This window comes from Equus quagga, chromosome 5 (genome assembly GCF_021613505.1).
Source record: "Equus quagga isolate Etosha38 chromosome 5, UCLA_HA_Equagga_1.0, whole genome shotgun sequence".
Lineage (NCBI taxonomy): Eukaryota > Metazoa > Chordata > Mammalia > Perissodactyla > Equidae > Equus > Equus quagga.
In genome coordinates, this window is record NC_060271.1 from 88,141,509 (window position 1) to 88,156,462 (window position 14,954).

Below are 14,954 nucleotides of genomic sequence, written 5' to 3' on the forward strand. Positions count from 1 at the left end.
AAGCCTAAAACAAAGTAGGGAAATAGTGTCAGAATTAAGTGAACTTGTTTCTTTTGTATTTATCCTAAAGTAAATTTGATTGTGGGCCTAGTTTGCTTGGATATGGTCTGCTTCATATCATTTTTGTTAACTTGTTCTTTCTAGTTTTCATTCCTTTTTACCATAGGCTGTTTTTTAGTTTACCTTCTGCACTGCTTTTATCATTTCTTGGGGAACTTTCTTTAGGCTTGCACTTGAGTTTTTGTTTTCCTCCATTATGTCATCTTGATGTCCTGTCTTTTCCCCCCCAACAAAGTATCACAATTGTCTTTATTTATCTTCAGTGAATCCTTAATATGTTTAAGTTATGCTTCAAGGTCTCCAATCTACAGTATACTCAAGTGGGTTTGTTTTTTGGCTTTATAAATTTATTTATAATTTATAATATAAAAACGTTATATTGACATTTTTAAGTGTATCATCTGAGACTGATTATGATTATAAATAGTTGAATAATTGATTTCATTTAGCATATGGAAATTTTTGTAACTAAATTTGGTGGCCCCATCTGCATGATTTTATTATAGAAGCAGTTATTATCAAAGAAGCATGTTTTCAGTGATTTTCTGTCTGATAGCTTGGCCATACTTTGTAGTTTCTCTTCATATTAGTCATCACCTTCTAGCCATTAGTACTGTCAGGAATTTGTGTGTGGCAACAGAAAGAATAATCAGATATGCTAATTGTAAGTCTCATAAATGCTATTTTTGGTTAAAAACTAAGTTTAGATATGTCTCTATGTAAAAAATTCTTACAAAATAGAATTTGACATGACTTCAGAAAGTACTCTAGTCAAATGGGCACTTGATTATTTACATGAAAACATTAATCATTTTTATTATTCCCTTTTCTGATGTTCACAGAAAGATTAAAGAAAGTTACATGTATTTTAATTGTGGTAAAATATACACAACTTAAAATTTACCATATTAACCGTTTATAAGTGTACAGTTCTGTGATATTAAGTACATTCGTGTTGCAACCATCACCACCATCAATTTGCAGAATTTTTTCACCTTCCTTGCTGATGCTCTATACCCTTTAAATACTTATCACCCCATATTCCCTTCCCCCAAACACCCTGCTGGAACCACTGTTCTACTTCCTGTCTCTCTGAATTCGACTACTCTGGGTACCTCAGATAAGGGAAATCGTACGATATTAGTCCTTTTGTGACTGGCTTATTTCACTCAGCATGTCTTCAAGGTTCATCCATGTTTGTAGCATGTATCAGAATTTCTTTCCTTTTTAAGCTGAATAATATTCCATTTTATGTGTATACTGCATTTTGTTTTTCCATTTATCTGTCAGTGGACACTTGAATTGGCTTACACCTTTTGGCTATTGTGAATAATGCTGCTGTGAACATGAGTGTACAAATATCCGTTCAAGTTCCTGCCTTCACTTCTTTTATGTATATACCCAGAAGTGGCATTGCTGGATCATGCAGTAGTTCTGTGTTTTTTGCAGAATCACTGTGTCATTTTTCCACAGTGTTTCCCATTTTACATTCCTGCTGGCATTGCAAAGTTTCTTCACATCTTTGCCAACACTTGTCATTGTCTGGTTTTTTTCTTATGATAGCCATCCTAACGGGTATGCAAATGTATTCTTTTAGGTAGTAAATACATACATATGTAAGGTATATATTTATTTAGAAATTGCACAGTAAGTAAAATATTCTTGGTTTTACTTGATTTTAAAGAATTCAGTCACTTCTGTTCTGTAGTCAACTAATACTTCGTTCTCCAGTAACAAAAATAAATCCAGGTCTTTATTTCTGACCATTTTTGTATTCTGAATTATTAACAAGTTGCATGTATCAGGTCTGTTATATACTGGAGAGTATTTTTATCTGTCAGTTCTCATTATCTCATGAAGTATTAAGCTTCCCATGTGCCAGGAATATACTGTAGTTATTTTTGCCAGTTTTCTTGATTTCTTTTATTCAATTCCTATTGCACTTAATATATAAATTTTTTTAACTTTTTATTAAGATTATGATAGTTTACAACCTTGTGAAATTTCACTTGTACATTATTGTTAGTCATGTTGTAGGTGCACCACTTCATCCTTTGTGCCCTCCCCCCAAACATCCCCTCTTTCCCTTCTAACCCACATCAGTTCTCTTTGTGTATAGGTTTAACTTCCACCTATGAATGTAGTCATACACAGTTTGTCTTTATCTTTCTGGCTTATTTCACTTAACATAATACTGTCAAGGTCCTTCCATGTTGTTGTGAATGAATGGGACGATTTTATCCTTTTTTATGGCTGAGTAGTATTCCATTGTATATATATACCATATCTTCTTTATCCAATCATCAGGCGATGGACACTTAAGTTGCTTCCACATCTTGGCTATTGTAAATAATGCTGTGATGAACATAGGGGTGCATGGGACTTTTGGAATTGCTGATTTTAAGTTTATTGGATAGATACCTAGTAGTGGGATGGCTGGGTCATAGGGTATTTCTATTTTTAACTTTTTGAGAAATCTCCATACTGTTTTCCATAGTGGCTGCACCAGTTTGCATTCCCACCAACAGTGTATGAGGGTTCCTTTTTCTCCACAACCTCTCCAACATGTGTCACTTTTTGTTTTGGTTATTTTTACCATTCTAACAAGTGTAAGGTGATATCTTAGTGTAGTTTTGATTTGCATTTCCCTGATGATTAGTGATGATGAGCATCTTTTCATGTGTCTATTGGCCATCATATATATTCTTTGGAGAAATGTCTGTTCATGTCCCCTGCCCATTTTTTGATTGGGTGGTTTGATTTTTTGTTGTTGAGCTGTGTGAGTTCTTTATATATTATGGAGATTAACCCTTTGTTGGATAAATAACTTGTAAATATTTTTTCCCAACTAGTGGGTTGTTTTTTTGTTTCAATCCTGTTTTCCCTTGCCTTGCAGAAGCTGTTTAGTCTGATGAAGTCCCATTTGTTTATTCTTTCTATTGTTTCCCTCGTCTGATGAGTTACGGTGTCCGAAAAGATCCTTTTGATACTGATGTCAAAGAGTGTACTGCCCATATTCTCTTCTAGAAGACTTATTATTTCAGGTCTAATCTTTAGGTCTTTGATCCATTTTGAGTTTATTTTTGTGAATGGTGAAAAAGAATGGTCAATTTTCATTCTTTTACATGTGGCTGTCCAGTTTTCTCAGCACCATTGAAGAGACTTTCTTTTCTCCGTTGTAGGCCCTCAGCTCCTTTGTCGAAGATTAGCTGTCCATAGATATGTGGTTTTATTTCTGGGCTTTCAATTCCATTCCATTGATCAGTGCACCTGTTTTTGTACCAATACCATGCTGTTTTGATTACTATAGCTTTGTAGTATGCTTTGAAGTCAGGGATTGTGATGCCTGCAGCTTTGTTTTTTTTTCTCAGGATTGCTTTAGCAATTCGAGATCTTTTGTTGCCCCATATGAATTTTAGGATTCTTTGTTCTAATTCTGTAAAGAATGTCATTGGAATTCTGATTGGGATAGTGTTGAATCTGTAGATTGCTTTAGGTAGTATGGACATTTTAACTATGTTTATTCTTCCAGTCCACGTGCATGGAATGTCTTTTCATCTCTTTATGTCATCATCAGTTTCTTTCAGGAAAGTCTTGTAGTTTTTGTTGTATAGGTCTTTCACTTCCTTGGTTAAATTTACTCTAAGGTATTGTATTCTTTTTGTTGCAATTGTGAATGGGATTGAGTTCTTGAGTTCTTTTTCTGTTAGTTCGTTGTTAGAGTATAGAAATGCTACTGATTTATGTATGTTGATTTTATACCCTGCAACTTTGCTGTAGCTGTTGATTATTTCTAGTAGTTTTCCTCTGTATTCTTTGGCATTATCTATATATGAGATCATGTCGTCTGCAAACAGTGAGAGTTTCACTTCTTCATTGTATATTTGGACTCCTTTTATTTCTTTTTCCTGCCGAATTGCTCTGGTGAAAACCTCCAGTTCTATGTTGAATAAGAGTGGTGAGAGTGGACATCCTTGTCTTGTTCCTGTTCTCAGAGGGATGGCTTTCAGTTTTTGTCCATTGAGTATGATGTTGGCTGTGGGTTTGTCATATATGGCCTTTATTATGTTGAGGTACTTTCCTTCTATATGCATTTTCTTGAGGGTTTTTATCATAAATGGGTGTTGGATCTTGTCGAATGCTTTCTCTGCATCTATTGAGATGATCGTGTGGTTTTTGATTCTCATTTTGTTAATGTGGTGTATCACGTTGATTGACTTGCGGATGTTGGACCATCCCTGTGTCCCTGTTATAAATCCCACTTGATCACAGTGTATAATCTTTTTTATGTATTGCTGTATTTGATTTGCCAGAATTTTGTTGAGGATTTTTGTGTCTATGTTCATCAGTGATATTGGCCTGTAGATTTCCTTCTTTGTGTTGAACTTGTCAGGTTTGGGGATCAGGGTGGTGCTGGCTTCATAGAATGTGTTAGGGAGTTCTCCATCTTCCTCAATTTTCTGGAATAGTTTGAGAAGGTTAGGTATTAAATCTTCTTTGAATGTTTGGTAAAATTCTCCAGAGAAGCCGTCTGGTCCTGAGCTTTTATTTTTGGGGAGGTTTTTGATTACTGTTTCTATTTCTTTACTTGTGATTGGTCTATTCAGATTCTCTGTTTCTCCCTGATTCAGTTTGGGGAGGTTGTAAGAGTATAGGAATTTATCCATTTTTTCTCGGTCGTTCAATTTGTTGGCATATAGTTTTTCATAGTATTCTCTTATGATCCCTTGTATTTCTTTGGTATCCGTTGTGATTTCTCCTCTCTCATTTCTAATTTTATTTATTTGAGTCTTCTCTCTTTTTTTCTCAGTAAGTCTGGCTAAGGGTTTGTCAATTTTGTTAATGTTTTCAAAGAACCAACTCTTCGTTTCATTGATCCTTTCTGCTGTCTTTTTTGTTTCAATATCATTTATTTCTGCTCTAATTTTTATTATTTCCCTCTTTCTACTGACTTTGGGCTTTGTTTATTGTTCTTTTTCTAATTCTGTTAGGTGTCGTTTGAGATTGCTTATGTGAGATTTTTCTTGTTTACTGAGGTGAGCCTGTATTGCAATGAATTTCCCTCTTAGGAATGCTATTGCTCCATCCCAAATGAGTTGGTATGGCGTGTTTTCATTGTCATTTGTCTCCAGATAATATTTGATTTCTTCTTTAATTTCTTCAGTAATCCATGGTTTGTTCAGTAGCATGTTGTTTAGTCTCCACATTTTTGCCCCTTTCCCAGCTTTATTCTTGTAGTTAATTTCTAGTTTCATAGCATTATGATCAGAAAAGATGCTTGATATTATTTCAACCCTCTTGTATTTGTTGAGGCTTGCTTTGTTTCCCAAGATATGGTCTATCTTTGAGAATGTTCCATGTGCACTTGAGAAGAATGTGTAACCTGCTGTTTTTGGATAGAGTGTTCTATATATATCTATTAAGCCTATCTGGTCTTATTTTTCATTTAATTCTATAATTTCCTTCTTGACTTTCTGTCTGGATGATATTGGTGTTAATGGGGTGTTGAGGTCCCCTACTGTTATTGTATTGTTGTTGATGTCTCGTATAGTTTTGTTAATAGTTGCTTTATAAATTTTGGTGCTCCTGTGTTGGGTGCATATATATTTATAAGTGTTATGTCATCTTAGTGGAGTGTCCCTTTTATCATTATAAACTGCCCCTCTTTGTCTTTGTTTATCTGTTTTGCTTTGAAGTCTACTTTGTCTGATATAAGTATGGCGACACCTGCTTTCTTATGTTCATTATTAGCTTGGAGTATCGTTTTCCATCCCTTCACTCTGAGTCTGTGTTTGTCTTTGGGGCTGAGGTGTGTTTCCTGGAGGCAGCACATTGTTGGATCTTCTTCTTTAATCCATCCTGCCACTCTGCATCTTTTGGTTGGAGAGTTCAGCCCATTTACATTTAGAGTGATTATTGAAATGTGGGGGTCTACCGCTGCCATTTTATCATTTGTTTTCCGGTTCTCTTGCATTTCCTTTGTTTCTCGTCCCGTGATTTTTGGACTACTAATTCAGGTAGGTAGATTTCTATGTTGGCTTTCTTCTTATTTGTAATTTGCATCTTTATTCTTGTTATTTGTTTAGTGGTTACCATGTGGTTTGAATATTGGTGTTTCCCTTCCTTTTATCTTTAATGTTATGCTTAACTTTTGCTAACCTGTTCTGATGCAGAGCTGCAGCTTTCTGATTTTGTCTTTCTACTTATCTCCTTTGTTCTGGATTTTGTAACCCCTTTCCTTTTTTTGATTTTTCAGGTATGAGGGACTTCCTGAGCATTTCTTTTAGGCGAGGTCTTGTGGCAATGAACTCCCTTAACTTTTGTTTATCTGGGACAGTTTTTATTTCTCCATCGTATTTGAAGGATATTTTCACTGGATAGAGTATTCTTGGCTGCAAGTTTTTGTCCTTCACAGTTTTGACTATATCATTCCACTTTCTTCTAGCCTGTAAGGTATCTGCTGATAAATCTGCTGACAAGCTTATGGGGGTTCCTTTGTAGGTTATTTTCTTCTGCCTGGCTGCCCTTAGGACTTTCTGTTTGTCATTGACTTTTGCAGGCTTCACTACTATGTGCCTTGGGGTTCGTCTTTTAACATTGATAATATTTGGAGATCTATTAGCTTCTGTCACATGGAGTTCCATCTCTCTCCCCAGGTTTGTAAAGTTCTCAGCCATTATTTCTTTGAACAGGCATTCTGCCCCCTTCTCCTTCTCTTCTCCCTCTGGGATACCTATAATTCTTATGTTGCATCTCCTAATTGATTCAGATAATTCTCAGAGAGTTTCTTCATTTCTTTTTAATCTTAGTTCTCTCTCCTCTGTCTGCAGCATTTCTATATTCCTGTCCTCCAGATTGCTAATTCTGTCCTCTATATTATCAACCCTACTGTTCAGAGAGTCCAGATTTTTCTTAATCTCCTCCATTGTGTTCTTCATCTCCAGTATTTCTGATTGGTTCTTCTTTATGGTAGCAAGCTCTTTTGTGACACAGCCCCTGAACTCGTTGAGTTGTCAATCTGTATTCTCTTTTAACTCGTTGAGTTTTTTAATGATGGCTGTTTTGAATTCATTGTCATTTAGGTTGTAGATTTCATTGTCTTTGGGATTGTTTTCTGGGTACTTGTCATTTTCCTTCTGTTCTGGAGATTTAATATATTTTTTGATACTGCTTGATGGCGTGGATTTGTGCCTCCGCATAGAGATAGAGTTTAGTTACTGCTTCCACTTGCTTCTACTGGAGTTGGGGGGAGCAACTGTTTAATCTGCACTGACCAGGATTCCTGTCAGCTGTTGCTAACCAGACCTGGGCCCCTCCTCATGGTCACAATGGTCCTGTGGGGTCTCTTGTCAGCTGTGGGGACAATCACAAGGGGCCTCAGGTTGCTGGTGCCTACTGTCACACCACCTAGACACGCTCCCTCCTTATGGTCTGCAGCAGTGTTATGGGCTTTCACTGCTGCCGGGAGCAGGTTCACCTAGATTCGTAGATCTGTCACCATCAGGGCCCACAGGATCTCACTTGTCCACTATGGGCCACAGCAGAGCTATGGCTATCTACTGCAGTCTGTGGTTAGCTCACCCAGCTGTGCTACTTCTGCCTCCGGGCCTTCCAGCCATGTGATTGCCGGGTTGGGCCTCTCCACTAATGCTGCGCAGAGGCTTTTGCTGTGGCTGCTATGGGACCATGGATTTTCCCCCTGGACCGTGGACCAGGCTAGCTGAGACTCCAACCTGCCACCGCCCACTCACACGGACTCGCTTGGTCTCCCTTGCCCCCTCTGGGCCACAGCAGGAGACCATGAGTCAGAGGCGGCTGGCTGGCTGCTGCACCGCCCAATATCATATAATTTTGTAGTAACTATATGGTGAATAGATCCCTATTTCTCTGTCCTTATCTTATGTCAGCAGTTTGATTATTAGCTCTTGAAAAAAAGAGCCATATTACCTGTACTTCCCATAAAATTAACACAAATAACTAGTGTATACTTCTAATATATGGGAGGCTTATTATTTCATGAGATTATCAGAGCTTCTTCAGAATTATGATAGGTAGTAATTTGTAATGAGGATAATATTTGCTTCATAGATTTATTTTAATATTGGAATGAAATAGAATATATCTAATGACTGCCTGGCATGAATATGGGACTTGCCTGTAATGCTGGTTTACAGGACTGAGTCTCTAGTGAATGAGTCTAGCCAGATTCCTGAATTTCAGTTAATGATATTTGAATATTTAGAGGATTTTCAAAGATGTCGGCCAGTTTTCCTCTGCAGTGTTAAGGATCTACTATTCTAGAAAAAATAAAAAGATGACTAGATGAGGGTGAGGTGTCATTTATTAATATATTTTTTTAATATATGGATTTATTTGTGGGAAACAACTTCATTGCACACCTAAAATGTTTGCAAAATCACCAACTTGTAAATCAGCATTGCACCAAATAAGTCATCTGGAAAGCAATTTTTTAAAGATCTCTTTATTTGGTTTCCTTATGTAATAGTGATGACTGTATTTATATAATGAACAAAATATGCCAATTTTTTTTTTTTAAAGATTTTATTTTTTTACTTTCTCCCCAAAGCCCCCCAGTACATAGTTGTATATTCTTCATTGTGGGTCCTTCTAGTTGTGGCATGTGGGATGCTGCCTCAGTGTGGTTTGATGAGCAGTGCCATGTCCACGCCCAGGATTCGAACCAACAAAACACTGGGCTGCCTGCAGCGGAGCATGCAAACTTAACCACTCAGCCACGGGGCTAGCCCCAAATATGCCAATTTTTAAAGTGCTAAAATTGTTAAAGAAAGAATAGACTATGTGTGTGTGTGTTTTCTTATATATAACTAAAAGAATGAAAACAGATACAGTGTTAAGCACATTATTTCTTTGCTAGAGTGTCTGATTTACTACCATCAATATGTTTTAATGGAAATTTTTCTCTTAATTTCCAGTATTCAGAAGATATGAAGCACAAGACCACTCTACTGGAGCTTCAAAAAATGTTTACATATTTAATGGTATGTTTGCATATCGTGTTTGGAACACTAATTAGATATACCCTTTGACTAAAGCTAAAAACATTAAGTGCAGTTCATTTGTATTGGCTTTGTCCTGACTATATACTCTTATTTCTCTAATTGAATTTATCACTTACCAGTTTTCTTTGTCATAGTGACATGTAACAGTCACACCTCAGTCACCTACTTTCTGTTAATTTGTCCTTTGAAGAATCTCTTGTATCTGATTGTTTTCCCATCACAGGGTTACCCGCCTTAGGCTTAGAGTTTTCTGACTTATTTCTTTGTCCCTCTTAATTCCCACCCCCAAATTTATGAAAGTAACTTTAATAAAATGGCAAATCTCACAATATTACTCTCCTATGGAAAACTCTTCTGTGGTTCTTTATTATGAACAGAATAGTATTCAGGTTCATCAGCATGGCACATACCCTCTGTGATTTTGCCCCTTCCTTTCAACCTCCCCTTTTATTCTTCCCCGTATCCAGCCTCACCCCATAGTAACTATAAGCCCTTAAAGCCCATCACCCTGTTGCTTCATTGCTTGTGCAGTTATTTATGCTTCTCCCTCTGCCTGTAGCACTCTTCCTCAGCACTCCTCCATTTTCTTCCTTTTGTCATCTTTCAAAAATCGACTTGGTTTTCTCCTCCTCTAAGAGACTAGCGATTCCACACAGTGTCTCCAAGTCACCATAACTCTCTGTCATACCTACCACTCGTATTGACTGTTACTTGTCTCATCTGTTAGAATCTTGAGGACAGAGATTACATCATATTTATTCTTGGTAATTATAATAAGGACTCAATGAATGAGATTTTTAACAAAATAAAAGATTTACTACTCATCCCTTGATTCCACTTTGTCTCCTTTCCAACAGAGTTGGAACATGCCATCTGAACATCTAAAACAGAAAATTACTCTTTTAAACAACTAAGCAAAAGTTCAGTCTGTAGGAAAACTTATTCAGCCTGTAAAGGTTTTGTATTTTATGCTTCACAATACAAATCTGTGTCCTTTGAGTCCCAAATTTCTTCCTAGAAATTCCCAGGCTTAAAAAACACAAATTTCTTAACTTAAGGTAATTTAAGCATCTTCTGGCACCAAGTCTAATTAAACTGAAAATGCCATGAAAATCAAACAAACATGAAATAGAAGACAGCATATCCTGTCTTTAAAAACTTTTCTTTGTAGATTTACTACCTGTTTTGTTGTTGTTTTGTTCATTGAAGAACCTTGTGATAATTTTCCTATTTTTGAGACTTAGATTTGTTTGTTTTATAATCCTTCTCCCCTCTCCACCCCTCTCCCCCAACTTCTCCCTTACAGGAGAGTGAATGCAAAGCATATAATCCTAGACCTTTCTGTAAAACATATACCATGGATAAGCAGCCTTTGAATACTGGGGAGCAGAAAGATATGACAGAGTTTTTTACTGATCTGATTACCAAAATTGAAGAAATGTCTCCAGAACTGGTTAGTACCAGAATACTGAAGTTTCTTTGAAATTTGTACAGATTCGCCCAGTTTTAATTACTGACTTTGTTTGTATTTTTTTAAAAGAAAAATACCGTCAAAAGTTTGTTTGGAGGTGTAATTACAAACAATGTTGTGTCCTTGGTAAGTATTCTACCTGTTCTTTGCTTATTGGAAATCTTAATGTATATTTAGCTTACTATAATAAATTACTAATTTCTGACTGTTGATTGACCAGGATTGTGAGCATGTTAGTCAGACTGCTGAAGAGTTTTATACTGTGAGGTGCCAGGTGGCTGATATGAAGAACATTTATGTGAGTAATGTTGTATATGTTCTTTAGACTTTTTTCTGCTTTTAACTATTTGTACATAGCAAGTTTATGTTTGTCATCTTGAGAGAAAATTAACTTTCCTGTTTTCATCTATTTTCTTCTTGCTCTGCTACTCAAGAATTAAAGGTAGACCACAAAGCTGCTTTTTCCAAATCAAAATTTAAGTACTTGCACTTTTGAAATATTTAGTAAGATTCATAAAGCATCTTATCAATATGACGGAAAACAATTTTTTACTAAAATTAAGAATTCATTTTAAAGAAGTTTTTCTCTGTGCATTCTGCCCAAATTATAATTACTTTTTGTAGTTTTGCATACTGTAAACAATAATATGAAACTTTTAAATGTGGTTTTATACACAGGAATCTCTTGATGAAGTTACTATTAAAGACACCTTAGAAGGTGACAACATGTATACTTGTTCTCATTGCGGGAAGAAAGTACGAGCTGAAAAAAGGTATGCTTTTTGAAATGTATTTTTTTTCATTTTGATAAATCATCAAATGGAAATAAAACAAATATAGGATAAGGTAATGTTAAGTGTTATGAAAATTATGTAATTAATGTTAAGGTCAATTGCTGGGAGTTCATTATCATATAGCAACTTTTTATTTGGTTATTCAAGTATACTTTCAAGCACCATTAAGTTTTTCAGATTTCTTTTTTGTCCTTTTAATTAATCAAATATTTACCAAAGTCTGTCTGATTGCTTAGCCCTCTGCCGTGCACTCAGTGGAGCATGATAAAGAGTCTACTCATGAACTGAAGACATCCTCCTCTGAATCTCTAAAGTGAGAGATTTTTTTCTTAAGAGCCAGCTATAAGGTGGCCGGTTTAGGCAGAGTTGGGTAAAGATTTTCAGTTCTACAGGTGAATGTTGAATGACAGATAGAAATTGGATTGAAAGAGCATCTTATAGTTACTAGGAACAAAGGCAGAGAAGTGGAAATGACCTTGTATGTGCAAGAATCTTGGATTAGGCCAGCCTGCCTCAAGTGGAGGATTTGCATTGACCAGTAATAGAAAATAAGATTGATAATAAACAGTGGCATCAAATGATTAACATTTAGATTTTGGGATTATCTGCATAATCAATTGATTGAAGCCATCAGAACATCTGCCTGTGAAAGAACACAACTGTTGCAGAGGACTGAGACCTTAAGCCAACATAAAAGTACAGAGGAAAAAAATGACAGAATCGAAGCCAGGAAAGAAAGAAAATCAGGATAGGATGGTAACCCAGAAACTGGGGAAGAGAATCTCAAGAAGGTATTTAATTGACATAGTCCACAGAGATAGGGGGAAAAAATGACACCTGAGTAAAAGTAGTCGGTTTTTCAAAAGTTAGTTTAGTGATGTATTTCATCAGCAATAGAAGCAGGGTTGTCAGGCTACATGGCATTGAGTATAGGTCATGCATTTTAGAAGTTTGACAGTAAAAAACAGCAAGGAAGTTGGGATCTAGAAAGAGCTTTGGGATCAAACCAGAGGAGTTTTCTAGATGAAATAGATCTGAACATGTTTGAAGGCACAGAATGAAAAGCCAACTCTTAAAATTGCTTAAACGAAGATTTCTTTGCAGGTAAATATGCTTTTGAAAAGAATGGTATTCTTTTTCTCAATCTCTAGCAGTCAAGTTGGTTGCAAGAGAGAGATGTTGGGGGCCAGCCCTGTAGCCGAGTGGTTAAGTCCACGTGCTCCGCTTCAGCAGCCCAGCGTTTTGCCAGTTCAGATCCTGGGTATGGACCTAGCACTGCTCATCAAGCCATGCTGAGGTGGTGTCCCACATGGCCCAAGCAGAATGACCTACAACTAGGATATACAACTTTGTACTGGAGGGCTTTGGGGAGAAGAAGAAGGAAAAAAAAAAAAAGTTGTAGGTGGACATGCTCAAATGAAAGCATAGCCATGCAGGCAGTTAGAGGGAGAAGATGAACTCATCTGATGAGAGTTGGGTTAGGATAAGAGTTAAGGACTTACACAGAATGGAGTCAGTCAGAAGTTTGTTACTGTGGAGGAATATAATGAGGAGTCACTAAAAGACAATTGAGAGGCTATGTCATGTTCTGTGGAGAATCTCTTTTTGGAATAAACTTATTGAATAAATTTGTCATTCTTAATAACCTACTTCTTGAAACACTCCCTTCTTTTGGTTAATGTGATTCTGCTGTTTTTTTGAAATATTATCTCATCTCTCCTAAGCAAGTGTTAGTCAGTCCTTTGTACTCTTACCATACTTTTAGATGTCTAGAACAATAGTAAGACATATATTACAGTAACAGTAAGACAACAGTAAAGCATCTGTAACAACAGAAATGGGCCAAGGATCCTATTCTGTTCTATCTTCAAACCTCTGGTTTTCTCAGTTCATTCATTCTTTCCTGAATGATTTTTTCTGCCACCATAACATCAATCTCTACTGACATGCTGATGATTCCCAAATCATCTTCAGAATGCTCTGCTGTGCTCTCCCAACTGTCTTAACTTGTGTATCTTATATTTCAATAGGAAACTCTCATCTCTTCAGATCTGATTGTGTCTTTTATCCTCTGACTTAATGCATGGTTCCACTTCCCACCACAAGTCCTTTAGTGACTCTTAGCTCTTAGGATAAAGTTCATACCCTAACATTACACGCAAGGCCCTTCATCATTTGACTGCTTTATAATTCTGTAACCTCATCATTTGCCAGTTTCTAAAATAATCAATAATGATGAAGTTTTAGACTTCTTAGTCCCTCTCCGTGTGACATCCTTCCCCCACCTTCCTTGTCTCTCTAAATTCCTTTTTTTTTTTTTAAACTAAGGTCTTGGTTTAAACAAATTCTCTTTTGAATCCTATGTACAATGAAGAATTATTCCCTGTAAATTCATTTTTTTCATAAATCCAAGTTATATATATATTTTGTTTAAATTGAAATTGTTTGTTTAAACTTGAACTAATAATATGTCATACCATAAGATTTATGTAACCAGTTGACTTGCCACTGCTGCTATTACTGCTATTGTCATTGTTGTAATACCAGACAACACTTACTGAATGTTCTTTTCTAGGCAAGGCAGCATTCTAAAAGCAGTAGGGAGTAGGCACTTGAATCTGCATTTTACAAATAAGGAATTCAGCTCAGAGAGGTTAAGTAATTTGTTTATGGTCATGCATCTAGTAAATGAAACAACAAGACTACAATTCTAGTTCATAAAATAAATACTTCAATCCCACTTATTTAAGGTGGAAAAGAAAACTCTGAACCAAAGACTTCCTTGCCTTTGAAGTATGATGTGACTCTTTTTTATGCTTTCATAGCACCTTTACACATCTTCATCATGGTGTTTACCACAGACTACTGTAATTTTTTTTTTAATTTTTTTTATCTAGACATAGGAAAACCCTATGAGAATGGAAAAAGTCATGTAACGGGGACATAGATTTAATAAGAGCATGATTTATTTATTTATTATTTACTCTGAATTAAATATTGAAATAGGTATACTGTAAATGATACCAGCTAAAGTACTTATGAAAGACAATTTTTAAAAAAAGTGCTTTTGTCTCTTAGGGCATGTTTTAAGAAATTGCCTCGCATTCTGAGTTTCAATACTATGCGATATACATTTAATATGGTCACGATGATGAAAGAGAAAGTGAACACACACTTTTCTTTCCCATTACGTTTGGATATGACACCCTATACAGAAGATTTTCTTATGGGAAAGAGTGACAGGAAAGAAGGTAATTTTCCATTTCTTTCTCGTCTATGTTTATTGTAAGTCTCTATAACAAGATAGTCATAATTATAAAGTTGTAATAACTACGCATTTAACAAAATTAAATTGTATCTCAGGAGAATGTTTTTGAAGACGACATGGCACATTCAGTCAATTATCCAATTAATATTTAGTATCTACTAGGACTGTGTTCTAGGCACTCTTTTAGACATGGAGGATACAGGGTACTGAACAAGATAAACATTGTTCCTGCCCTTATAGAACTTGTCTGGTGGGAAAGTCTTACATTGAAGAAGAAATTACAAATATGCTGTGTTGTCAAATAGGAGAGTGAATATATC

General features: G+C 36.0%; 1 protein-coding gene across 5 annotated transcripts in view; it reads left to right on the forward strand.

Annotated features, from left to right (window-relative positions):
• The window catches only part of USP34 (ubiquitin specific peptidase 34), a 251,930-nt gene that overhangs the window by 184,336 nt on the left and 52,640 nt on the right, over positions 1-14,954 (forward strand). For all 5 annotated transcript variants that reach the window (XM_046661136.1, XM_046661132.1, XM_046661134.1 and 2 more), the window contains exons 44-49: positions 9,015-9,080; positions 10,408-10,554; positions 10,642-10,698; positions 10,793-10,870; positions 11,251-11,345; positions 14,445-14,617. In XM_046661136.1, coding sequence (XP_046517092.1) covers positions 9,015-9,080; positions 10,408-10,554; positions 10,642-10,698; positions 10,793-10,870; positions 11,251-11,345; positions 14,445-14,617 — 616 coding nt within the window. The remainder of the gene's footprint in view (positions 1-9,014; positions 9,081-10,407; positions 10,555-10,641; positions 10,699-10,792; positions 10,871-11,250; positions 11,346-14,444; positions 14,618-14,954) is intronic.